At 45.7% G+C, this 27144-nt stretch overlaps 1 protein-coding gene across 1 annotated transcript in view; it reads left to right on the forward strand.

Annotated features, from left to right (window-relative positions):
- Nucleotides 1-27144, forward strand: part of TSEN15 (tRNA splicing endonuclease subunit 15) — a 132191-nt gene that overhangs the window by 17781 nt on the left and 87266 nt on the right. The window contains exon 2 of the mRNA XM_086957042.1: nucleotides 5989-6070. Within this exon, the coding sequence (XP_086813168.1) occupies nucleotides 5989-6070 (82 nt within the window). The remainder of the gene's footprint in view (nucleotides 1-5988; nucleotides 6071-27144) is intronic.

A 27144-nucleotide genomic window follows, 5' to 3' on the forward strand; every position in this document is an offset into this window, starting at 1 on the left:
CACCTATCCATGGCGAAACCAGGATTCGACACAGGGCCATACATACCTTGATTAACGGCTGCCAACTGCGACGCCCAATAATATCTCTTAATATAATAGAGAGCGATGCCCCCATCATACCATGGGAGCGTTAATCTAGCTAGCGCAATACGCGGTCAAATCTATTACTTTTTAATGAATCAGATTCGAGATATTGTGGCTGCTGCGAGGCATATGAAATATGTCTCCTAGGTGTAGTATAGTTCTTAGTTAACTATATCTAGCTCCCCCTGCAACACAATGCTCTGCTTATGACCTCACATATTATATCACTCATGACATGGTCAGTGACATCACTCATGACATCACTAAGATGCAGCTCCCTGGGTGTAAAATGTTAAGTGCCTCGCTTGTTCAAAGCGGAGCACTTGTTTGCTATGAGATGGCAGGAGCGGTGCTCCCGCCATCCCATACCAAACTGCAATGTCCCGGGGCTGTGTATCCCGGACATTGCTGGAGCCGGCCCTGGGGGGTAGCAGTCCCCTGGGTCATTTACAGCTCCACGAGGGGGGCCACGTGCCCCCCTCCAATTGAAATTAAGCCCCAGGGAGGTGGTGGTCCCCGGGGCTGTGGGGGGGCACATGCCCCCCGCATTTCAGTAAATTAGCCCTGTGGAGGTGGCAGTCCCTGGGGCTGCGTGGGCGAGCTGGAGCCCCCCACATTTTATTTTCAATATAGCCCGGGGTGTAACTGTCCCCGGGGGCTGGAGGGGTGCTGCGTGGCCCCTCTGCACTTCAAGCAATTAGCCTCAGGGAGGTGGCGTTCCCCTGTATCTTTATTTTTAATTGCCCCCAAGACCTGACCCACCGGGGGCCCTAAAGTAAACGACGCGAAGGAGCCCCCGTTTCGTTTTTTAAAGAAATGCTTTTTGGGGGGGCCCTGGGAGTCCCTGTGGGACCCCTGAACAGGCCTAGGGGGTCAGGGTGTTTCTACCCTGACCCCTTTTCTTGTTTCTTGTAATGTTTTTCTTGTGACTCTGTTCAACTGAGTCACAGGATGGCTGCCAACACTTCCTAGTTTGAAGTGCTCGCAGCCAATCAGATCTCAGGCACGAGATCAGGAGGGTTCGCCTATCCACTGTGGCCACAGTTGTATATCTGAGATATCTTTGAATTTCTCAGGAACTACTGAGTGGATTTACACCATTTAATAAAAAGAGTGGTTTCTGGCCCAAGAGCTTCCTTTTTGCCACATTTGGTGTAATTCCGTTCAGTAGTTTGGGCTGTAGCTGTGTCTAAAATGTACCTATGGAAATTAACATGGATGTATAAAAGGAGGAAGTTACACCGCAGTCACAGGACAACTCACCTGTGATCAAGGCTGAATGGAGGTGGAAACGCGTCAGGACTTAAAACAAGCTGTCCTTATTGGTATGCAGTAATAAAGCACCTTATTGTTGGAGGTCTGGTGTGCTGCATGCTCCTTTGAAGAGTTTGCAATGGATTTTGTGATTGATTTGGCTGGGGTGCTCCGTCTCCACACGCCGAGGCTGCCCTGATGAGGTCGATGCTCTCTACCCGAAGTTACTAGTGTTGGATGTTTTGCTGGGAGAGCCTGACCCGCCCGTGCTGCACCAGGAATAGGTACGGGATTGCCTCAACAACAGAATTGGAGGTGGAAGCGCGGCAAGGGAGAGTGAAGAGACTGTGTCCTTCACAAGGACTTTCAATCGTAGGATGTTGCAAAAAAATGTGTGAAGGAGGCAGCAAGTTTTTGTTAAAGAGTTTGAACAGCAGCACCTTGTGAAGTACATAAGAAAATAGCTATGTATGCAATGTCCTAGTAAAAAGAAAATATTTGGAAAACGAATTGCATACGGATGGCAAGAAAATAAAGACTGTCAAGGTGCATTCTGGTGACTGTAGTACTAATGAGACCACATGGAGATTCCGTAGTCTCAATCGGTGTATAAAAGCAGGAAGTTACACCGCAGTCACATGACACCTCACCTCTGATCAAGGCTGAATGGAGGCCGAAACGCATCAGGACTTAAAACAAGCTGTCCTTGTTCATATGCGGTATTAAAGCACCTTATTGTTGGAGGTCTGGGGTGCTGCGTGCTCCTTTGAAGAGTTTGCAAGGGAATTTGTGATTGATTTGGTTGGGACGCTCCGTCCCCAGGCACTTTCATCTGTGTAACCTTCCTCGTGGTAGGGTTCCTGCCCCTTGCAAGTGCAACAGGATCTGGCACTCTGCAGTTTCTATTGGACTGCACGCTCGTGGGATGCTTTTAGGGTTGGATGTGCTGTCTTTGACTTAACGCTAGAAGCACTAAGTCAGTATTTTTCTAAAAGTGTGCTGTAAGTTACATAGTTGGACTTAGTAGATCTGCCATTTGTGGGAGGGAACGGGCACTCCCCTTACACTCGTTCGATAGACTCAGGCTCGCCCAAGATGGTCACTTGCATGGAGGGATGCAGGGCTGATATTAGCTTTTATCCTTGGTTGGTTTTGGAGCCTAGCTCGGACCAGCAATGTGAGCAAAGGCATTGTTTGTTGTCCTGGAACTCTTTGATGTACAACAGCGTTTCCCTGGAGACCCCTGTGATGTTGTCCAGCAAATTGTAGTTCCCTGTCTGTTTAGTGTAAATCTTGTCTTTCTGCAGTTTTCCAAACTTGGATGAGTTCCGGGATCATTCTGGTTCCCCTCAAACAGGCAACTCCAAGAGTGCTTGATTAGTTTCTGCTCCACCTTAGAGGACCTCTCAGAATAATTTTGTAATTGGTGACCATCTGTCACTCCTGGGTGGGCCTCATGTAGGTCTGTTAGTGATTAACCCAGCCTCAAGGGGTGGGACTTGTGTCGCTCCTAAGTTGACCTTGTTTAATATTTTCTGGTTGACTAACTGTGACCCCAGGAGATAAGCTTCTGTCGCCCTTTGGGTTGGACTTCATGTTAACTTATCCAGTTGATTAACCATGCATCCAGGGAATATGTTCTGTCACTCCTGGGTAGACCCAATAGCACATCACATGTGAACACAACTGATCTAAAAAATGATGACTTCTGCTTTGAGGCACAGATCGCCTATTCCATTACTCAGTGCTTTACCATGTGCCCACTCCATTACTGCCATAACGGTCCCCATGGTTGATAAGAGTGCAACTTGATGTGCATTATTAAGGTACTTCAATTTAACTAGACGTTCTGAGACCTTAGAAGGAGCAACTACAAAGTATGGCCTTCCTTCGTGTAGGCCAGGGAAGGGGACATTTTATACTTAAGGTGGGAGACTCTTTTGCAATGAGTAGCTCGTGTGCTACTGGTAGTTTTGAAGCTTTTGCTTTTCTGAATTAATTACCAACATTGAAACGTGTGTATCCGTGACGAAAATGGGTGCATTTGCAGACCTCGTAAACTGATGTGTGGAGAAAAATGGTTGAATTTCCAATACATATTTATAGCGGTTATGTAAGTGATAAAGCAGGTGGCATTGGGGGAAACTTATTACTAATAATATTACCTTGGTGACCAGGGCACTGGTGGTATGACTGCTATGTATTACCTATGTAAAGGCATTCCAAATTGATAAACCCATTTTTTATTGCTTCTGGGTACCCTGTCTGATGCACTCAAGTGATCATTGCTGGCAACCTTGTGCTGAGATGATAACTGCTGGCACAGGATGGCCACTAATGTAATCTTATCGGATGTGACCACTAGTACAACACTAATAATAAGAGTAGCTCAGGATGGGTTTCATTGAAATTAAGTAGCTCTCATTAGAGAAAAGGCTGGAGACCCCAGAAGGAAAAGGATACTTCATTCCTTATAACAGATAATCGTCCCTACAAGCAGTTTCAAAATGAAAAATAAAATACGTTCTTTTAATTTTATTTTTCCTACTGCAGTGGCTCAGTTTGTTTCATGCGGAGCAGGGCTGGGCTGGCCAGAGCACTGCTGGGGAGGGGAGTGGGTGCACTCTCTAAGTGCGCATGACGGTTTGGCCGACCGACTTGGGCCGGCCTAACAGTCATGCGCAGTTAGCATGTTCTCCATCCCGCTATATTGTACAACCTGGGTGGATAATATGCACAGCCTCCCACTCTCTGTCTGAGCGCCAAACTAGGGCACGTAGTTCAATCACGACGCTGCTGTCATTGTGATAGCTGCAGCGTCATTGGTTAGGGGAGTCTGGGATCCTGTGTGCTTCCGGGACTCGAGACGGGAAGAAGAAGAAGAGGAGGATGGAGGTGAGGCGGCGGGTGGCTGTACCTAGGTAAGTACTTTTTTTTCTCTTATTTTCACACCACCCCCGTCCTGTAGTAGCCGCCATTGCCCCACCCTGTGACATCCTCAGCATTTTTCAGTTTCTGATGAGAGGTCTGCTGGGTACAGCATTGTAAAATAAATGAGAAACGTGTTGTGTTAAAGTAAAGCTATGCATCTTGTGTCATAATTGAAGCCAGCTCTATATTTTAAAGTGTGACGTATTTATTTATTTTGACTATTTCTATAGTGCAGACCTAACCATGTGGTCAGCTTAGCGCTTTAAAGATAACTTGGTAATAGAATCACAGTAACAGAATGAAAGAGATAAAAGATAGCTGTAACAGCAGAGACCCATAAAGGCTAGTTCATTTGAATGGTGAATCCTGAAGAAGTGTGTTTTCAAATCTTAAAATAATCTGAGAGGATGGCTATTTTTGTTGTAGCATTATGTACATAGAATCCTGCCTTCCCACAGTACAGCAAATAAACATGCCTCATAAATATGTCTTATCAGCTCATGACTTCATTTTTTTTTCCGAAAAAAAAAGGGAAGGAGCTAAAAAGCTAACCTTCCTGTAATTGTTAAATTACAGTTGATGGTCTGCTCAGGGCACAGCTATTCAGGCTCATGACTGGGATTGCAGGAAAGTAAATTGTTACATTGGAGGATTGACGTAGTTTACTTATTACAGGTCACTAGCAGACCTGCCAGCTTTGTAATAATTTTCACCTGTGCTATTTTACATGGGGGAAGGAGGAGGAGCATAGAAGAGGGCAGAGCTCTGGAAAGGAACAAGGATTTATAGCATCTGCATGAGCCGAAAGAACTACTCTCCACAACAGCACAAACATGTATTTGCAGCCAGCTTCCATGTCCTGGGGAAGAAGCAAAATCTACTGTAGCTTTGTATAGTGTGAGTCTTCATACACCCAGGGAAAACCTACACTGTGGGCGAGTTTCCAGTTTACCTTGGCGTTTACTGTATAATGAAGTCTTTTCACCAGGTGGCCCTGTGAAGGATTACTGTCATGTGACTTACAGCACCACGTGTGAGTTGGTGATGGTGACTGGGGATATCTCAACTAAACCTGTGCAAAATGTAACTTGGTGGCAAAATTTGGAAAAGTCTTAATATCACATTGAATGGAATGCGCTAAATGTCTTGAAATTTCAGATTATGAGATTTTGTGTATTTTGGGCTGTTGCATCCTGATTCCTGCAGTACAAATATTGGAGAGAGACCTATGCTGCTTTTTTATTAAAGCTGTATGGCCTCGAGAGCGTCACACTATATGCTGGCACAACACATTTCATTCTAAAAGTATAATTTTTCAAAATGTTCATGCTATTTTGCTAAGTTTCACAAAAGATGACTGTTCCCATAAACCCTTATTGCCAACTGGACTATAAGACGAAAGCTTAAAGCCCGTTTAATGAGAAGATTGCTGACCACAATGTGTTATAATGTGATAATAAACATTGGTAGCGTTGAAGGTCAGAATTGGCCTACTTTTTGAGCCCCTGCCATGGTGATCTGACGCCTCTGTGGTTCTCTTTGTATATTGTTGATTCTGAGATTAAATGTTGTGTGAACTCTAAAACTTGATTTGTACACTATATGAACGTAGATACATTTGTTTTACGAAACCTTTTCTGCGACAAGTCATTGTGTTTTTGAAACCCTCTGGTTGGATTGTGACCCTCTGGTTTTTCACTATTTTCACGTTTGTTGCAGTTCTTGGAGATGATGGCGCTGAATGTTGCTAGCAGCACTGATGTCTACACCACGTTCCTAGTTTATCTAGACCTGGTGGAAGGTACGTATGACAACAGTTGCAATTTTTAGGTCTGCAGCATGCTGTATTGGAGAATTGATTAGAAGCCCTGCCCACTCTCCTCCCATTTTTGCATTGGCTTGTCATTGTTCTTCATAAATGCTTGCTTCTAATTCGTTAATAGGCTTGTTGGTCCCTCCTTAGTACCGCCTTGTCTTCATTTGTAACCTCCAATGAGGACTGGCCCTTTTACTTCGGTTGCTATATGGTACGTCTTTTTAGGTTTCGCCTGGCGTAGCACTGCGCAGCAGTGCTCGCGCAGGCGAAATCTTATGTTTACCAGTACGGGGCTTTGTCCCGCCTCTCTCTTCCATTGGCTAGCTCCATAAATGGAGGCTAGCCATTGGAAGAGAGATCTGTCCGTAATTGTCGGAGCAGATTCTTGGGCGTTCCGTAGATTTTTACTCATCCCACCCCTTTTAGAACGTCATACGGCAGTGGACGGATGTTTTTTTTTTTTTGTCTCGGCATGTTTTGGTCATTTCCAACGTGTGCTTTTCAGGGGTGGGCTGCGCGATTTCACTTTCCTTGATTTGCAGGTAAGCAGCATTTTTTACTACTTTTTTTATCCCGTTCCAGCCCCCCCTGCTGTCCGTGTGCCCGTTCCCACCCCCCTCCCGCTGTCCGTGTGCCCATTCCCGCCCCCCCTCCCGCTGGCTGTGTCTCCGGCCCCACTTGTTTACCAAGTTCTTGGATAGAAATTGTTTCTACCGTCTGGTACCTGGAGGGCATCTTTAAACAGTAAAGGAAGCCGTGCGTGCGGTAAATACCACTAAGAAATCTGGATAGAACTTTGGGAAGTATTAGAGGACTCTTGTAAATATTATCTGCTTCTGTACAAGATTATGTAAGATCTGGGATCACATTTTTATTTGACACAGTGCGGGAACACAGACAAAACGTGAAACATCTGCCAATGTTCGCGGTTGTTTTTTTTTTTTTTGTCTCGGCATGTTTGTTTATTTCCAACGTGTGCTTTGCAGGGGTGGGCTGCTCAATTTCACTTTCCTTGATTGGCAGGTAAGCAGCATTTTTTACTACTTTTTTTTATCCTGTTCCCGCCCCCCCCCCCCGCTGTCCGTGTGCCTGTTCCCACCCCCCTTCCCGCTGTCCGTGTGCCCGTTCCCGCCCCCCCCCTCCCGCTGTCCGTGTGCCCGTTCCCGCCCCCACTCCCGCTGTCCGTGTCTCGGGCCCCACTTGTTTACCAAGTTCTTGGATAGAAATTGTTTCTACCGTCTGGTACCTGGAGGGCATCTTCAAACAGTAAAGGCAGCCGTGCGTGCGGTAAATACCACTAAGAAATCTGGATAGAACTTTGGGAAGTATTAGAGGACTCTTGTAAATATTATCTGCTTCTTTACAAGATTACGTAAGATCTGGTATCACATTTTTTTTTGACACAGTGCGGGAACATAGACAAAACGTGAAACATCTGCCAATGTTCCAGAAAATGCATGAATGGTTTCCGAAAGAAGAGAGCAAAACAGTGTTTGTCCACCAGCCATGCCAGATTTCTTTGTGCATCAGTTGTTCCCATATTTATCAAGGCCAGGCATTGCTGCGTGTAGGACACTTCGCCAGGTGAGCATCATTGGCTCATAAAAGTTTAAATTCGACTATTTTTGTCCTTCTCTCCCACTTTCCGCAATCTTAGAGTTATCCCATTCTGATCTAAAATCCGTGGCACTGCAGGCCGTGTTCCGAGTTGCTATTTTTCAACTTAATGCAGGTAAGTGTCCGTTCCCGCCACCCCTCCCGCTGTCCGTGTGCCCGTTCCCGCCCCCCCTCCCGCTGTCTGTGTGCCCGTTCCCGGCCCCACTCCCGCTGTCCGTGTCTCCAGCCCCACTTGTTTACCAAGTTCTTGGATAGAAATTGTTTCTAACGTCTGGTACCTGGAGGGCATCTTCAAACAGTAAAGGCAGCCGTGCATGCGGTAAATACCACTAAGAAATCTGGATAGAACTTTGGGAAGTATTAAAGGACTCTTGTAAATATTATCTGCTTCTTTACAAGATAGCGTAAGATCTGGTATTACATTTTTATTTGACACAGTGCGGGAACACAGACAAAACGTGAAACATGTGCCAATGCTGAGAGAGAGTGGGCCTGGCGCCTCTAGCAGACGTGTGTGCCTAAAGGTAGCTCTGTAGCCTCCGACCGTGGATCTCACCAGTTGATAACCACGCCCCCACCGGCACTCACACGTGGGTAGCTGTCAGTGGCACTAGGTTTCGTTTCTTGAGCTGTCGTTCCTGGCACTGTCAGCCTCCCTCCCCGGGCTCTTCCCACTGCTGTCACTGCGGCCTGTTTCCGCTGACACCGCATTTGACCCGGCTTTCCACGCTATCATACGGCATTTCTGGAAAGCTTTTTAATTCATGCAGTTTTCTATCAGTTTATATGCTAATTGCTGAGGCCGCGACCTCAGCGTGTCACGAGTGCTAGAGGCTGTCATTTTGGGCGCATTTCTGAAGCGAAGAGGTGCCTCCCTTTTTTGGGCAACCTGAACTTGTTCTGTCAGTCGAAGTACCGTGTACTAAGATGTCAAACATGTTTCAAAGCTATAATGGCTGAAATTTTGAAAACTGAGTAGTCGTTTTGGAAGAGCATCCTCTATTTTGACATGAGCCCTTCTATCTTTGTTTTGATGGGACACATTTTTGTTGACTATAGTAGACATAAGTGTGGCTCCGTGTGTGGCTCTGTGTGTGTGGGGGGGCTCTGTGTTTGTGTAGGTGTGGGTCTGTGTGTGTGTAGGTGTGGGTCTGTGTGTGGCATTTGCGAGAGATTAAGCTATTGGCATTGTAAATGACAATGCCATTTATCCGTTTTCAAAACCAACACATAAATGACAATTTTGTTATTTACAATGCCAATAGCTCTAACTTTTGCAAAGGCGAAACCGTTGCATTGTAAATGCTTGTTTAGTCTGTAAGCAATATTTTCTTTAATGAGTTTCTCCTACTGCAGGCACGACATGCTTTCCTGCAACATTCAGCGTAAATGCCTTTTATTTATGTGTTAATTAGCAAAACAGATAAATAAAAGGCATTGTCATTTACAATGCCAATAGCTTAAACTCTTGCAAATGCGAGAACTATTGCATTGCAAAAGCTTGTTTGTTTTGGACCAGGGAAGCTAGCTGATTATGTATGCTAAGATTTGAAGCAACTGGGACTGGAAGTTTTTTTTTTCTTTTAATTTAAAGTCTTCGCGTGATTTTTTTGTTCAAAGAAACGGGGGGTTAATTATTTTGCCTTAGCTTGCACCTTATTTTTTAAAAGCATTCTAATCTCCTTTTCTACTATGTGTTTTGTTTTGATGGAGAACACATTTTAGATGGAATGGTATGATTCAGCCAGATGCCTAAGTAATGGATACCTGGCTCCTTTAATGTGACACCTCTTATCATACAATACCTACACGTTCCCGCCTATACCTCTAGAATTTGTTCCTGCATAGAGTGTATTCTGCTTCGCATTCGACCCCGTCCAGTCTGAGGACCTGGTTCACAAAGAGTCCTCGCACCCATAAAAGAGGGCCCGCAATCGTGGGGGAGTCTAGCACTCAGAGCGGAATCTCCGCACTGAGACTTCTCATTGCGGAGATTCCGCCCGAGTGCTAGACTCCCCCAGGAGCTTGGAGGCCCTTTGTGAGTCAGGCCCTCCGTATCCATCCAAGAACAACGTAGCATAAATAAACCCTAACTAACCGAAATAAACCACAGCCAACAGCAAATTTCCTAACCTTTGCAAACAGAAAAACCCTTCCATGAGAAAAGTTCCCACACAATCTCCTCATATTTTCACAAAAGCTCAGAGCTCCAATCTCATCCTCTTGGCTCATAGCTAAATTTGAGGCAATTCAATCTAAAATGGGCAATGGCTTATCTGTTGCCATAAGCCTCAAGGCACCTCTCCACACTCTGTTGGTATCTGATTGTGTTGATAAATTGCACGTCTCCGACCAGCATTCCTCGATCTACCTGAAGTCTCCCTTGATCTATTTTAAGAGCACAGCCCTCACAACTGTACAGAATAATTCCCCCTGGTGTTTTCTACTAATACTTTTGGACAACCCCTCTCTATAGGCATTTCTACATTGCTGGCACAGAGCCAAATATGTATCTTAGCGTATGCTGGACTCCGCGTATGATATGAGTAGTCTGCATGAAAAGAGTGAATGTCAAGCTGCAATGAGAGGCACAGGCCAGCAATTACAACCCCTGTTGAAATGCAGCATCCACGCTCCATCCCCCCAAAAAACAAGCATTGGCAAAGCAAATAAGACTTGGCTTAAGACCCATTGACAATCGATACAGTGCGGCATAAAGGGTCGATGATGTGCCTGCGTCTTTTTATGGATGCGCACATGTGCAAGCATGAAGTAGCACAAAAGTGTGTGTTATATTAAAGTGGAAGAGCCGACTGCAATTTGCTGCCTAGCCCTCTAAAACGTACAAATCAATAAATAAAACGCCTTTGGGTGGGGGGGGCAATGAAATTGGGGAGTGGGTGTGGGAGTTGAAGAAACAATAAAGGCGGGAGGGGAGGAGGAGGGGAAAAGCAGCATAGAAGGAAGGAAGCAACATGAAATGCAGGATGTGCAGCACATTTATTTATTAGTTACATTTGTTAGGTGCACAAATCATCCCTACAGGGATCTCTAGGCGCCGTTGCAATGTGGGGTAAAGAGAGACTACTTAGAGAAAAGACAGGTTTTCAAGATTTTATTAATTTAGTAAAGTCCGTACATTCAGGAATGAGAAGGTGCTGCCTACATTCCTCGTTGTTCTGATGGGTTTTGGGAGTAAAAGCAATTGGTCACTCGACCTGAGCTGCTGCGCCGGGATATATGGTTGTAATTTCTGCCCTAGATAGAGAGGGCCCTTCCCCTGTAGGGTCTTGCATAATAGGCAGAGAAGTTTGAAGAGGGCACGTTTTTTAATCGGGAACCAGTGAAGGAAGTATAGAGAGGGCTCAGAGGAGGAGCGAGGAGGAACATTTAGTATCAGTCTAGCAGCAGAATTCTGCACCACCTGGAGTCTGGCCAAAATGCCTTCACTACTCCCCACCAGGATGGCATTGCCATAATCCAGGCGGCTCATTATTAGTGCCTGTACCAGTGTCTTCCTGACCTGCAGAGGAGTCCATTGAAAAACCTTTTTAAGGGTTCGCAGAATGGCAAAATAGGTACCAGATACTGTTTTGACATGCTCCTTCTTGGAGAGCTTGTCATCCATCATTATTCCCAAATTCCTTGCACATTTATTGGAAATAGGTGGGGGGCCTAGCTCAGGTGGCCATCAGTCCTCTGCCCAAACTGTCTGTGCCTTCCTGAACAGACGAATCTCTGTTTTGGTCATGTTCGGTTGAAGACAGTTCTTGGACATCCACGAGGCTACTGTCAGCAGGCCGTTTTTAAATCTCGCTTTGATCAGGGGTGAGGTCATGGTCCATGGTGATGATCAATTGAGTGTCACCAGCATAGGAGATGGTTTTAAAACCATAAGATCTAATGAGTTGTGCCAAGGGGGCCATATACACATTAAACAGTGTTGGTCTCAGGATTGGGCCCTGTGGCACCCCTTGTCAATGTATGAAGGAGCTGATGAAAACTCACCCAACTGGACCTGGGCTGTACATTCTTTTTTTGAATAATATTTTTATTGATTTTACAAAGACACGGTGAACACAGAAGTATGAGCATATAAAGCATTGACAGGGCACTGCCCCGGTGAGTTACATTGCTTATTATACTGAGTTGCTCTATAATATACTTGGTGTTTGGTACTGTGGGAGGTGCGAAACCTGGATTAGGAACAGTTGGTACGGTGATTAGATTCCAAATATGATGATAGTTGGGCACTCACCGCGGATTCTAGGATTTTGGAGAAAAAGTGAGGAGGGAGATGGGTCTATAGTTTGCAAAATTCTGGGGGTCTGCTGTGGCTTTTTTTTTTTTAAAGGAACCAAAAAAAACAAAAAAGGGTTTGGGCTATAGATCAGCACTGCTGAGCCCTATTCAAACAAAAAGAACAAAATACCAATGCTGATGCACAATTCTAACTTTACAACTGGTTCATTGAAGTGAAACAACATCACCCTAAACCTCTTTTTCCGTTTGATTTAATCAAAATGTATTCTAGAAATCACATGTACGAATCAACAACAAAAAAATGACACCTTTTGTGTGGCCAATCAAGTATACAAATTAGTGTCTAAAACTGAAAGCTTTGTATTTTGAGAATTGTCTTCTGTTTGGCCATTGTGTATATTGGATTTACTTTTGTAGTTGTATAAATATGAAATATTGAAAGGAGGAATGGGTATGGGTATGCTGGTATGTGAGGGGAGTGTAATGAATGTATGATTGAATAGACTGACAGAGAGGGGTGTATTGAGGCTGTGTAAAAGAGAAGTCTGTATGGGTGAAAGGATGCTATAAAAAAAGCTTGTGGGTAAAGAGAGCTTAGTTTTTTCTAAACTTTTAAATTGTATGTAATATTTTGTTGTTGAGTCATACATGTGATTTCTAGAATACATTTTGATTAAATCAAACGGAAAAAGAGGTTTCTGGTGACGTTGTTTCACTTCAATGCACTGTTTGATTAGAATTGTGCATTGGCATTTTGTTGGTTTTAGTTTTTTTAAAAAGGGGCTTGATGTATGCTGCCTTTCATTTACAGAGTAAGCTAGCCAATTTTAGGGAGAGATTACATAGATCTGTGAGTGGGGTGCACAGAATAGGGGATAAACCTAGTGATCACTTCAGGAGGTGCTGGGTCTCTCAGTGACCCTGATTTTATCGAATTTATATGGGCTAAAGTCCGATCCTCTGTTAGTGGGCTGAATCTTTCTAACATGCAGACAGGTGGAATTTCTAGGGATTCCTGTGTGATCAATCAATCAATCAATCACGGCATTTATAAAGCGCGCTACGCACCCGGGAGGGTCTCAAGGCGCTGGGGGAGAGGGGTATGTTACTGCTCGAACAGCCAGGTCTTGAGCTGCTTCCTGAAGGAGAGATGGTCTTGGGTTCGCCGAAGGTGGGTGGGGAGGGAGTTCCAAGTCTTGGCTGCCAGGTAGGAGAAGGATCTTCCTCCGGCGGTGGCTCTGCGGATGCGTGGTACGGTGGCGAGTGCGTGGCTGGTCGATCGTAGCTGGCGGGTGGGCGTGTAGATGGTCATGCTGTCGTTGAGGTACTTGGGGCCCAGGTTGTGGAGAGCCTTGTGTGCGTGGGTGAGGAGTCTGAACGTGATTCTCTTGCTGACGGGGAGCCAGTGCAGGTCTCTCAGGTGTCAGGTGATGTGGCTGTGCCGGGGGATGTCCAGGATGAGTCGTGCGGAGGCGTTCTGGATGCGTTGGAGTCTTCTCTGGAGTTTGGCTGTGGTTCCGGCGTAGAGGGCGTTCCCGTAGTCCAGTCGGCTGGTGACGAGTGCCTGGGTGACCGTCTTCCTGGTTTCAGTGGGGATCCATCTGAAGATCTTGCGGAGCATGCGCAGGGTGTTGAAGCACGAGGAAGAGATGGCGTTGACTTGTCTGGTCATTGACAGGGAGGAGTCCAGGATGAAGCCCAGGTTGCGTGCGTGGTCTGTTGGTTTGGGAGCGGTGCCCAGGGCCGGGGGCCACCAGGAGTCGTCTCAGGCGGAGGGTGATGATCCCAGGATGAGGACGTCCGTCTTGTCTGAGTTCAGTTTAAGGCGGCTGTTCCTCATCCAGTCGGCGACGTCTTTCATCCCTTCGTGTAGGTTGGCTCTGGCGGTGGTGGGGTCGTTGGTGAGGGAGAGGATCAGCTGGGTGTCGTCGGCGTAGGAGATGGTGTTGAGGTTGTGTTGGCATGCGATGGCTGCGAGGGGGCTCATGTAGACGTTGAAGAGGGACGGGCTGAGAGAAGATCCTTGTGGTACGCCGCAGATGACTTCGGTGGCCTCGGATCTGAACGGAGGGAGGCGGGCTCTCTGGGTTCTTCCGGTGAGGAACGAGATGATCCATTCCAGCGCTTTCTCTCGGATTCCGATGTTGCTGAGGCGCTTCACTAGGGTGCGGTGGCAGACCGTGTTGAGCGCTGCGGAGAGGTCCAGGAGGATGAGGGCGGCTGTTTCCCCCTTATCGATCAGGGTTCTGATGTCGTCGGTGGCTGCGATCAGGGCGGTCTCGGTGCTGTGGTTGGCCCGAAACCCGGACTGCAAGGGGTTGAGGGATCCGTTCGTCTCGAGGAAGGCGGCAAGCTGTTTGTTGACGGTCTTCTCGATGACTTTGGCCGGAAAAGGAAGGAGCGAGATGGGACGGTAGTTCTTGAGGTTGGTGGGGTCCGCCGTTGGTTTCTTCAGGAGGGCAGTCAGCTCGGCATGCTTCCAGCTCTCCGGGAAGGTGGCGGTGTGGAAGGAGGAGTTGATGGTGTCTCGGAGATGGGGTGCGATGATGGCGCCGGCTTTGTTGAAGACGTGGTGGGGGCACGGGTCGGTTGGTGATCCTGAGTGGATGGAGTTCTTCGTGCGGGTGGTGTCTTCGGTGCTGATCGGGGTCCAGTTGCAGAGGGTGGTGGTGGGGGGCGTTGGTTCGGTGGTAGGGTGCATGGTCTGTGCGTCGAAGCTGCTGTGTATGTCGGCGATCTTGCGTTGGAAGAACGAGGCGAGTGAGTCGCAGAGGTCTTGCGAGGGAGTGATGTTGTTGATTCCGGCGCTGGGGTTGGAGAACTCTTTGACGATGCTGAAGAGTTCCTTGCTGTCGTGGGCGTTGTTGTCCAGTCGTTCTTTGAGTGCCGTCTTCTTGGTGGCGCGGATCAGCTGATGGTGTTTGCGGGTGGCGTGCTTGAGGGCGGTCCTGTTGTCTGTGGTGTGGTCGAGCCGCCAGGCTTTCTCGAGGGTGCGGCAGTTCGTCTTGGATTCCTTGAGTTCGTCGGTGAACCAGGGGGTTTTCTTGCTGCCGGGTCTGCTGGGAGGGTTCTTTAGTGGTGCGAGGTCATCGGCCCTGTGATGGAGCCTACTCGATTTGAGAATGTGTTATAGATAATGTTGATTTTTTTTGTTTAAAGTAGGCTTCAAGATTATCACAGTGGGAATGGGATATCAGAATCGTTTGATTGCCATTCTTAGGATTTGTCAATTCTTTGAAGATTATAAACAACTCCCTAGATGAGTTTTTTGCAGAGTTGATTCTCTCTGAAATATGGGTCCTTCTGGCCATATTACCATGTTTGAGATACATTCTCAGGGTGGTTTTATAGGCTAGTTTGCCCTAGTTCGTTTTGTCCTTCCTCCAGATACGTTCCAGTCTCCTTAATCTGGTGTTCTCCTTCCTTAACGTCTCAGAATATCAGAGGGCCGGGGGATGTTCTCCTCGAGACTTAGATTTTCTTAGTGGTGCAATGGCGTCAAAGGCATGTACAAGTGAAGCTTCAAAGACTGTCGGGCCGGATTATTATTGTTGTGATCCATCATAGATGGAGGACTGAAGCCTGGGAGAAGTGTGGAAGGCATCACCTTCCTCCAGTGTCTTGTGAGCTTAGGGCCATGGCTGTAAGTCACTTTGTTGACCTTGATATCTAAATTAAAATTAATAGAGAAATGGTCGGTCCATGTCTGCTCTTAGGGAGTGTCTACTGATATGATCCCCTCCTCAGCAAAGATTAGATCTAGTGTGTGGCCTCTTCTATGGGTGGGGCTGGAGACCAGTTGGTGGAGACCAAGAGACTCCATATCTACTAGCAGTTGGGTGGTGTCCGGATGTCTACATGAAAGTTGAAATACCCTAGTAGCTGAAAATGATCTGGTGCCAGGATCTAGGGTGCTAAATGTTCCCGCAACCTGGCGCTGAAGTTCTCCTCCTGTCTGTCGGGCGGTAGACAAGGGCTCCCTTCCAAGTTATGACATTTGATGCCTTTAGGCGAAATATTAGGATGTCCTGCATAAGTGAGGAACAGGAGTCTAACGTCTCTATTCTTAAAGGGTTTTAGTTATTATGGCTACCCGCCCCCCCTTTATGTTGTCTATCACATCTAGTTATTGTGTCGCCTTGTGGCAGTGCTTAGGCTACAGCGGGGGAGGAGGACTGTGTTAACCAGGTTTCTGTAATAAAGAAATATCTGGCCTGGTAGAGTCCAGGAGATCCCATAGTTCTGCTGTGTGCGTGGTGATCGAGTGTGCATTACGATACTTACACTGAAGCCTGGTCAGGGTACCTTCAGTGTTATTACTTCTGTCTAGGTACAAAAGGGAGATCACTTCACGAAGCATGGGAGTGACGCACCGGCGCGAGAGAATGTAAGGGACAGAGCACATGAGGGAGACTGCTGGGAAACACATGCAGTCTCACGGAGTGCTTAACTAAAAAGAAAAAAAAAGTTCCCTAAAAGTGAGCAGTAGAAGGATGGAGGCCAGCCAATCAGAGAGATGCTCCAGGTGAGGGGCAAATACAAGCAGAGAAAAGAGAAGCCATTAAATAAGGTGCAGGCAAATGAGTGACATTAAAGCCAGCCAATTGTATGCAGCAGGTGAGCTGTAAGCCATACAGTAAGTCCTACAACTTAGGCTGTCTAGTAGACTCGTTCCAAAAAATGGCTACCAAACTGCAAGATAGGTATTACCCAGTACTTCATTAAAAATTGCCGGAGCCCAAAGTTTTTCTTTAATGATGAGGTTGTTTAATACAAGTGTTGCCTTGTTCTGCCAGTACCTTCATATTACTTTATTTCACGCTTGCAGGTACGTTTCCATCCCTGCTATCTCCCTTTTTCATCTTTCTCTTCCTCTTCTTCATTTTTCCCTTCTCTGACGTTTGCTCTATCTTGATCAGGGTTAAAGTCTGATGATAAAAAATAAATCTGGTACCCAAAAATCACTGCAGTGTCTACCACTTATAACCACCTCCACACACATGCACTGGGTGAAAGGGCAGGAAGCATCTGTCCCTTTGACTTAGACAGCACATCTGGGTTGTTATTATAAACGCTTGGGACATGCTTAACTCTAGAATAGATTTTGTGCCTCTTGCATCCCCCAAAAGCATGTACAGGCCTTTCTTGAGTGTCTGTTCTCCTGCATTACACTGCTTCATTATCCATGTTAAAACCTCACCTCACAAAAACCAAAGCCACAAACAAATGAAAGAATTCAAAGATGGCATTACATGAGCCTGTATTCCCACATTTCGCGCCAGTTCTTCCCACCCCACCTGCCATGCCTGTGCATCTCAAAAGCCCAGGGGCTGCATATCCTTCACATTAAAATTCTTCAAAACAAACCTTGGTACTCTCTATTCTGCCACCTATAATGGTTTCAAGCGTATCTTCTTGGTGCAACAGTAATACCTCTGGGTTTGCCATCCCATTAGTTTACAAATAACTTGCCTGTTCTCAACACCATTCATGCAAAATCCAGGTATCTCTGCAACCTTTGCACTTTTGTCCATTACGATGCACTTTTGACCCTTCTACTTTATCAACCAGTAGTGCTTCATCAACCTAACAATGACACTGATTTAATCATGGGGAGGCTTTGAATTCATTTTCACTCAATCTCTATACCCAAAAACTGCAGCCCAAGTAGTTTAACCTTCCATTTTTCCATGACTAAAACTGCACAATCATTAGTTCCTGAAAAGCAATTAGTGTCTCTCCACTTTCAGCTGGGACTGGTTCTGTTTCAAGAGCAGTGATTGGAAGTCATATCCCAAAAACTTTAGAAAGTGGCCTCTCTCTTCAATCACATGGAAGTACTCCCAAATAAAGAAAGAGGCCATCATCACAATCCACTTGAGTCTTAGGCTTTTCCACATATAGATGGGTCTCCGCTCCAAGTTGAGGCCAACCATAAGCTACTGGTGTTACTATTCCAGGGCTATCATCCACTATCATGGAAAGAGAAGTGGGTACTAACTGCAGGAGTGTCAGTTTGGAGTGAGCTACCAGTTAGACATGGACAACCCAGGAGACTGACTTCCCCAACTCCGGAAGCCGAGTACCTGCCAGCAATATGAAGAAGCCCATGATGTAGAATGCGGTAATGATGGTTGGCATAGCTGTAACCGTAGCCACTGACCTGGAAGAAGTGATATGATAAGGGACTGCTTACCTCGCATCGCAAACTGTGCCCTGGGATTAGCAAGACAACAAGTGTAAGACTTTGCTGGAAGGAAGCCACCATGTCAACCCATGATTAGGCAGACATTAGGAACAGAACATCAGTCCACAGATATTATTTATCACCATTGTTGTTTTGCTATTGCATGGGACAAGAAGACTCTTGTCCACATCCCTGACTTGTGGGATCATATAACTGCCACACAGTGGTCACAAGACTTTGTCAAAGCAAAGAACCAGTTATTGGAAAGAAAATCGTCCCAGGCAAAGAGTAATTGATGGAAGTAATGGTGCTCCACTTAATTGGGGGAATAAGGGAGCTATTAATATAAATATATATATATATATATCTTCCCCACACTTGTAACAGAAAAACGGATAAAACATAAGCGTATTGGAATTACCACAGCGTATTCCAATGCCCTAACAAAATTGGTTGACCTAATGCTAACAGTCGGTGAACAAATTGCCGAAACTGGGTAAGACATCTGTATTGTGCCTTTAATGGCGGTCTGGGAGCCTTAGCAGCACTCCGCAATAACACAGCTGTCTACAGAAACAATAGACCTGCACATAAAAAAAAACACCCAGTAGAGCACTTCTCTATAGTTGGGTGCCATTGTGCTCTAAGGAGCTGTCAACCAAGATAAACCGCATATCAGCTGACAACAGAATACATTAAGGCAACACTAAACATACACCCAGCACAGCCCAAATATACAGTTAGCTTGTTATAAAACATAACTTATATCAACAGTTACTTATCGCACACATACATTTGCCAAACAGTAATGACCCATACCAACTGTGGAATTTGTGTGCAATATACAGGCGCTTGTTAAGAATACCTTCTAGAAACACAATTTTATTGTTCTCTGTATGTGATGCCACATGTGACGAATGCTCCCTCCAGAAAGCAAATCTAAGAAATAGGTTTGTGGACAGTCAACAACATCTTGAAGGCGTTTTCACATATTTCAAGACTATAAAATATACAATAGTTAATTCCGGGTGATCTTGGGTCATTATGGGCATTAAAAGTTGTTTGCAACCCAAAAGCAGAAAATGTGTCTTGATGAGCATGGGAAGAGCTAACCTTAACTTTACTGGAGTGTGAAAAGACAGTATATACATCGCAGCGTGGATCAGAAGAAAAGTTTATTACTTGGCTGTTAAGCTAGGGAATGCTATCGCTGTCTAGACCGCCAATAAAACTGAGAAGCTCTGAACCATCTGGGATGCTAAGGGCTAAGTGTGTTCCTTTGATAGTTCGCTTCAAAAGTTGGTGCTTAATGCCAAACATTCATAACACGATTAAAGTCTGCTTATAATTTTGCATTAAAAAAAACCATTTTTGATCTTCAATTTTTTTTTCACAGCACAGATGTGAGAATAGACCACAGCCCACCTGTTGTAAGGCTGGAGATTTCAGCAATTCCTCTAAGAGGCTAGGTATTGGACATTCCTGCATTTTGCCACTCTGGTCTCGGGCCATCCACATAGCCAATCGATTCATGAGGACTCCAAGTAAATTTACCCGCATTTCCATTGAACAACACAATGACCAGGAAATGGCAGTATATCCGTACATGATAAAATACTGGTACAACTCCCACACAGCACCCCATGTGGCACCTTCTTTTGCCCTGCAGGGCAGAGTGGTGGAAGGAGCCATTCCAGAGAATGAATGAAATACTTCATTTAATCTTAGCCGTTTGTAATCATTCTTCACTGTAGGCCTCATTCCAGGCCATCGTGTTTTCATTTATCTTGCTGTGTCAGTTCAGACAAGGAGCAACCAAACCCAGATCAGCTTTGTTCCTTCTCTACATGAGATGGACATGCCCATTTGTGGTCCCGAGCTCACTTAGACATAGCAATTCTGTTGCCCCTCACTAGAGGTAATCAGACTAAAACTGAGAACTGACTCCTAACGCCTCTCAGTGTGTCTCCACTTCAGACGATTTCCGTCCATCTGAGTAGATCCACACTGTAACATTTATTAACCATTCAACAATATGTACATTTGGTTTCCTGTTTCCCTAACCATCGGCTGTAGGTCTTCCATTTTGGTCAGTCTCAACATTAGTCTTATATGCCATCTGAGAGCCCGAATAGATGCAGTGCTCTCCTTTTGGGGCTCCTATTATTTTAAATGCCTTAACAAAGCCTTCACACCATGATCTAAAGTCTAGGTACAACTTGATGCAACTCTTAAGATCATTATATTTCCCACCGGCAGACTTTGCAAGAAACAGGATCTTTTGAGCTGTTGGTGTGTTTTCACTGGTCTTCCGGACACAGTGGGGTCACTGAAAACATGATGCCCCTCTGGGGTTTGTCAGTAAGGATCCCTGTCAATACCTTGTCTCTCTTCAAAGATCCAGCCCAAATAAAGCGGTATGTTCAGAACTTAGAGGGCTCCTAGAGCCACTAATGTGTAGACTTCTGCTTCGTGTCACGGTGTGTAGATATTTGTCACTGATTGAAGACCCTGTGTAAGTCTATTCAGGTCCATTCTACCAAACACCCTCTTGGAGGCCTGGGGCATTAATCTTCCAATCTCGTATAAAACGGTAGAGCTCTGGGGATCGGTAAATTCATTATTTGTTCCCTGCGCCTCCTCAGGTGTGTAGTTTATTGACTGATAGCAGTGGAGGTAAATCAATTCAGGGAGTCTGGAGGTGAACCAAACACACCAAGTCCTCATTTACCTCTCCTCCCAGTAGCTGGTCACCAGTCAGCATCCGAGAGTTGTGCTTTAATATTGAGCTCTTACACTGGGATTTGGCCTCTGGTAGGACAACTTTTTCAGGGAATTCTGTGCAAATGGCTTTCTCCCGTCACCCTTCTTCCTCCAGTTCCTCTCACCCACTCCCTTGGCACCCTGCCAAGGTACCATTTGTACTGTTATAGGGTCTGCCATGTGCAGCTGGGTTACATTACAAGAAAAAAATGGGCACCTACTGGCTGTAGCCCACAATGTACTGACGCCCGGATGTGGAGGATACATCCAAACGGGCAACCTAAAAAGTAATAGATTGGAATGCAGCCCGAGCAATTATCAGTAGCTGAAATTATTTTCCTATTCTAAGCTTCTGGGCCCTAGGAGTAAACATGTTGAGACAGGACGCAACTAAGGGGCTTACCAAGGACAAGCACCGGATGATGCGGCACATATGGAAGCTCCAACCACTCAAGAGTTGGAAGACTCTTTTAGGAAAAAATTAGAACATGTAATTTTAGCCCACTTAGACTCTATTTTAAAAAACGAAGTGAAATTGAGGGACGGATAAACTGTCTGGTAAAATCTCTGCCTAATTCTTCTGTATGTTTTATAGCCGGTGGATCAGATGTGGCTGGGGGTGTTGCCAGGGATGGAGATGTACAGCATTCTGAACCTGTCCCTAGATTAGTGAGCCAGATTGATACCTCCCATTCAAGGGCTGCACACCAATCCACAAATGGCAATGATGTACATCATCGGCCAGAAGGGCTAATATCCAGGCACAATCAGATGGTACATAATTCAGGAAACAACCGAACAGTTAAGCCTAGCAATTTTTCTGTAGAAGAACCCCGAAACATAGGAGCCCCAAATAGTCAATCCTGTGGTCAAAGATCCATCATCATGGAAGGAAGCAGTGGTAGTACCAATTTTTAAAAAAGGAAACCGGAATGACCCCACAATTTCCCTCATGGTCTTACTTACACTTACCCCCAGAAGCAACACCATATATTGTGGTGTTGGCCAACGTTCCAATATTAGCAACTGTAAACTTTCAAATTTATAGAGCGTGATTTGTTGCCCGGAGGCGTCCAAGCGCTAGGATAACCAGAACCTACTGATGAGCAAAGGAAGGGAGACTGGCAGTTAGTGGGGGGGAAGTAAACAGGAAGGTCTTTAATTGTTTACGAAACACAGTGAGGTTAGGGTTGGCTCTGAGATGGAGTGGCAGAGTGTTCCAGGTCTTGGACGCGTTGTATGCGAACGTCCTTCCGCCAGATTTAGATCTTTTTATTCTTGGCACCACTGCCAAAAAGGTCTGGCTGGAGCGAAGACTTCGGTTAGGAGTGTAATGAGTGACTAAATCGCGGGTGATGCTGGGGCCTGTGTCCCAGAAGGCTTGATGGGCTATGCATAATGCTTTAAACAGAACTCCCTGCCGAACCGGTAGCCAGTGAAGGCTAGCCAGTCCGGCCCTCACTGAATGTCTACGGGGGATTTTATAACTGGAGTTATGGAACACCGGTCAACTCTGAGGAATAAGTCCCTTCACTTCCTGAGTGCTAGAACAGACATCAGCAATAGGTTCCTATTTGCAGAATTTAAAATGGCCCGCCGTATAGGATGGGTGGGGAAATCTAATAAATCACTTCAGGGAGATTGTATTGCCCTGACCTTTAGATTGCCAGGCTTAGTTACGCTGGAGAATTGCTTCGAAAGCATGGAAGGGATGTCTGTCCTGCCCTTGGGATTTTTCTACCAACCATTAAGAGCTAGTTGGCATATTGTTGAAGAAGATAGAGCTGTAGGGGCACAATTACAATTTCCACCTCCTCATTCCAACCATTACGAGGCTTTGAGTGATCTTGCAAATATAGACTGACTAACTACAGCCAGGAATAATCCAGAGGGAACTGTTATTTCTGTCACTGTTCCAGAGACTGTTATAAATGAATCAGGTTGCATAGCGGCTACATCACCCATAAATTGGCATAATACCAGTTCTTACACTCACCAGCATCTGCACACTGAGAATGCAGGTGATATAAGGGTGGATTCTAATATCGAAATAGATGATTTAATTGTTAATAATATTGTTGGTGAAGAGCCTTTGGCTTGGAGTCTTAATGACAATGATATTGCCCATGAAGTACCTGGGGTTCAGAATATCATTATATGTCCTTTGAGGTTTATATCCTGGAATATTGCGGGCATCTCCTCAAAACAAACAGATGAGGCCTGGTTGCAATATATGAAGACTTTTGATATTATCTGTCTCCAAGAAACCTGAGGTCGGGCTGATATCACTATTGATGGATATCGCTAGTTAAATAAACACGCAAACCCATCACCAGCAGGGAGGGCCAAGGGAGGGTTAGTGACTTTTATTTCACTTATGTATGATTTAATTAGGATAGAGAGCATAATAGACTCCGTCTGGTACCAGCTTACCGTATTTTAATTTTTAATTTAATTAATGTAACAATTTTATTAATTAATTGGTTCTACCATATATTTGACCCTAATATTAATGAGGTCATTAACACACTAAAAGAGGAGATTGATAATGTGGCCATGAATCATCAACCTTTGTGTTTAATCCAGGGTGGGGGACTTCAACTGCACCATTTGTCCGTACAGTAGTAGTTGATATAGAAAACCAATTTGTGTTGCATTTTAAACATACACCACAGGGCGACGCACTGAATACCATCATTTTGGTAAATGATCTTTGTATGATGAATACCGTGGTTAGTAATCCCTCTGCGCAATTTCCAACCTATCAGGGGGGAGGTAGTGCGAGTACAATTGATTTAATTCTAATATCCAGTAAAAACACATGGTTTGTAGATAGCTTTGCTGTTGAACCACACCCGCTATTGCTGTTGAACCACACCCTGCTAGCGATCATAATCCTCTTACCTCATCCATGTATGTCACAGCACAGAAAGTCAGAGGGGATGAACGCCCGCTAAAATACAATTGTAATCAAGTGGTAAGGCTGAAATGGGGTTCGGTAGACTCAAAGCAGTTTGAGGGGACCATTCTAAAAGAAAATAAAAGTAATTTTATGACCTGCCTAACCTTTGATTCCCCCTCAGACACGGTAATGCAGTCTTTCTAATCAATGTGTGCAAATGGGCCAAAAACGTATTTAAGCCTATTAGGAAGTGGGATTTACCTGAAATTAGATTGTTTAACGCTGAGTGCTCCAAGGCGCAGAAAGATCTCAGGAAAGCCCTGCAAATGGTTTCTTGGAATATGGTCCAGGTAAAGACAGCGAGGCAGATTTACAAAAAAGTTATTAATTCTAGGAAAAACGAATTAAGAAGAATAGCCTGGGAGGACCTAGAGAGAGCCAGTTCCCTTAACAACTCTAAGAGTTTTTGGGAGGTTATAAACCGTCCGCTCTTCTCTATTGATGCTAGGAACATGGATTCGACCATAACAGGTGAAGCTTGGGAAGCCCATTTTCTAAAAATGTTTAATCCTCGAGGCGTACCAAAACAAGAACAAAGGGATGAGACAGGTATTGATTTACAATCTGCCAATGAATTAAGTCTATCCCTTTCACTAAGTGAGGCCGAAGATGCGATAGCTAAGGGCATATCTCTAAAAGCACCAGGACCAGATTTACTTAAAAGTAATCTTCAATTATGGGCACCTCTACTACTTAATGTTTTTAAATCAGTAATAGTTGGCCACATTCCATCATCCTGGAAGGAAGCAGTGGTAGTACCAATTTTTGAAAAAGGAAACCGGAATGACCCCACATGCTTCATGCCAATTTCCTAATTAGATGCCACTTGTAAAGTCATGGGAGGGTGATTTTGGCACGATTGGAGTTGTGGGTAAATGCCTCAGGATTGATAGCCAACATCCAATATGGCTTTAGAAAGGGGATGGGAACAAATGAACAGTGTCTAAATTTGTGTGAGAAAGTGGCTCTATATGTACTGGACCAAAGTAAGGTACAGTGTGTATCGAGACCACCAGCCCCCAGAGGTATAACAGAGGTTAAAGTCAGGGCTGACCTTACTCTCAAAAGTGGTAGCTTTGTCGAGCAGTAAGGCAGTAGCAGAGGACAGTGAAAAGCATTTGTTGTACACACTCAGTCAGCAAAACGTTTCACACACTCAAGGACTGCCTATGCCAATGAAGATGAACTTTCCAGGTTCTTCCACTTAGACAATAAAGACTCCCTAGGGCAAGGTTAGTCTCATCACCTTTCGTTTGGGGGAAGGGGTTGTGTGAGAAAGTGTCATCTTTCTTGCCTTGGTATGCCCCACTTTTTGCTGAACTGCTGATGTGCTTTGACTGAGTGTGCCCTGGGCTCCTGCCAACCAGGTGCCCAGGGCCTGTGTTCCTTCCCTAAAGCTGTGTTGAAACAAAACCCAATTGGCATCTCTGGCCTCCTACCAGACCCTAGTAAATGCTACCCTTTGTACCCAGGGCATGGTGACCAGAGGAGACCCCTAAGGGCTGCAGCACTTTTCCACCTTTTTGGGGCCCTGTACCCTGATACCCACACCCTGCCTTTGCAGGCTGAGTGTCTAAGTACAAAACTAAACAGAGAGTCGACATGTCTCACATCCCTGCGTGCCATGCCCACAACCCCACTGCCCTGGCATACATCAATCACCCTTCTAGCAGGGTGCCCTATGCCAGTGGTCTGGGCACAGGTGCATGATCCCTGTGCCCCTACAGTACCCAGGGCCATTCATGGGCCCTGTAAGTGCAGTGCTGACATTTAAGAGTATATGGTGCTGGGAGGTCGTCATTACGAACTACACAGCACCATGATGGCTTCACTGAAGAAAGAGAAGTTTCGTATCAAACTGCTCAGCACATTAAACCTGCACTAGTGCCAGTGTGAGGTTTAATGTTAAATGCACCAGAGGGCATCTCAGAGATACCACCTGAAACCTAACCTACAATACACGTCTGGACTGAGAGGCTGCTTAGGCTGCCACACAGCAGACATGTTGCTGGGCCCCTGGGTGGAGAGCCACCCGCTCTTCTGGGCCTGCAACAATGCACATCCTGGGCGAGGTGCTAGGTCTCCTCCACCAGGATGGGCAGGGGGAATCTTCAAAGGCATGCCGCCTCTGTGAGCTTCTCCAGGCCATTTGCTGTACCCAGCAACTGGCCCCCTCCAGCTCTGACCCCCAATCTGGCGGGAAGACTGGCAGGAAACCCTACGTCGGGAAGGGGGGTGTGCCAGCCTGTGCCAATCCCACCCCTCAGGTGGGAGAGGTGAGGTGAAGCATGACCCCGGGCTCTGGCCAGCTTGAAGATGGAGAGCCCTGCCCAGTCCCAGCTAGGTTCCTGCCCCCCTCCCACCTGGGTGTAGGAGGAATAGCGGAGTTTAGGAGAGTAAGTTCTGCCCTATTGTTATAAATAGCTCTAAGTTTGCCCCGCAGGGCAGTCAATTTGCAAAGAGTCTCCCTTGTGGGATGTGTCTTATGTGTATGTTCGGTGGAAGCCACTTTCTTTTCAAGAGCTTCCCTCTCCTGAGTCCGCTGTTTGTTCAGTGTTGAGTTAAGAGCAATGCATTTCCCCCTAAAGACTGCCTTAAACGTGCCCCAAGTTGTGTATTCTGATGTGCCTTCTGGGTTAATAATGTTAAAAAATTTCGTGATTGAATCTCTCTGTGCACTACAGAGTAGTTTGTTACGTGTAAGAGAGATTGGAAAATACCATTTGGGAGTGGTTGAGACATTCCTACTCCAGGCCATACCTATTGATATTAGGCCATGATCAGACACTGAAAGGGGGAATATATTGGCTTCTTGAAGCAATCCCAGCAGGTTCTGGCTAATGAAGATGTAATCAAGCCTGGAGTATGTGTGATGAACATGAGAATAAAAAGTGTAGTCACAGGACTGGGGATATAAGAGTGCACCAGGGGTCTAGGAGTCCAGGTCCTGTAAGTGTTGCTTAGTCTCCATGGAGAATGAACGCAAGTCAGAACGTTGTGAGTGGGTACTATCCAGATCTTTCCGCCATGTCAGATTGAAGTCTCCCATAAAAGTTGTTGGTCCCTCTGCAAAGTCTTGGATTTTCCCTGCTAATGTGTTAAAGAAACCTGTTCGCTCTGTATTAGGTGCGTACACTGCTACAAAGGTACACAGGCCTTCGACCATAACCAGACAGCTGTCTTTGTCTGTCTGGACATCCAGTGGCTGGAATTTCATGGAGGAGTAAAAAAGGAGCGCCACCCCGCCTATGGTTCGTAAGTGCAGAG

Source organism: Lissotriton vulgaris, chromosome 1_1 (assembly GCF_964263255.1).
Source record: "Lissotriton vulgaris chromosome 1_1, aLisVul1.2, whole genome shotgun sequence".
Classification (NCBI taxonomy): domain Eukaryota; kingdom Metazoa; phylum Chordata; class Amphibia; order Caudata; family Salamandridae; genus Lissotriton; species Lissotriton vulgaris.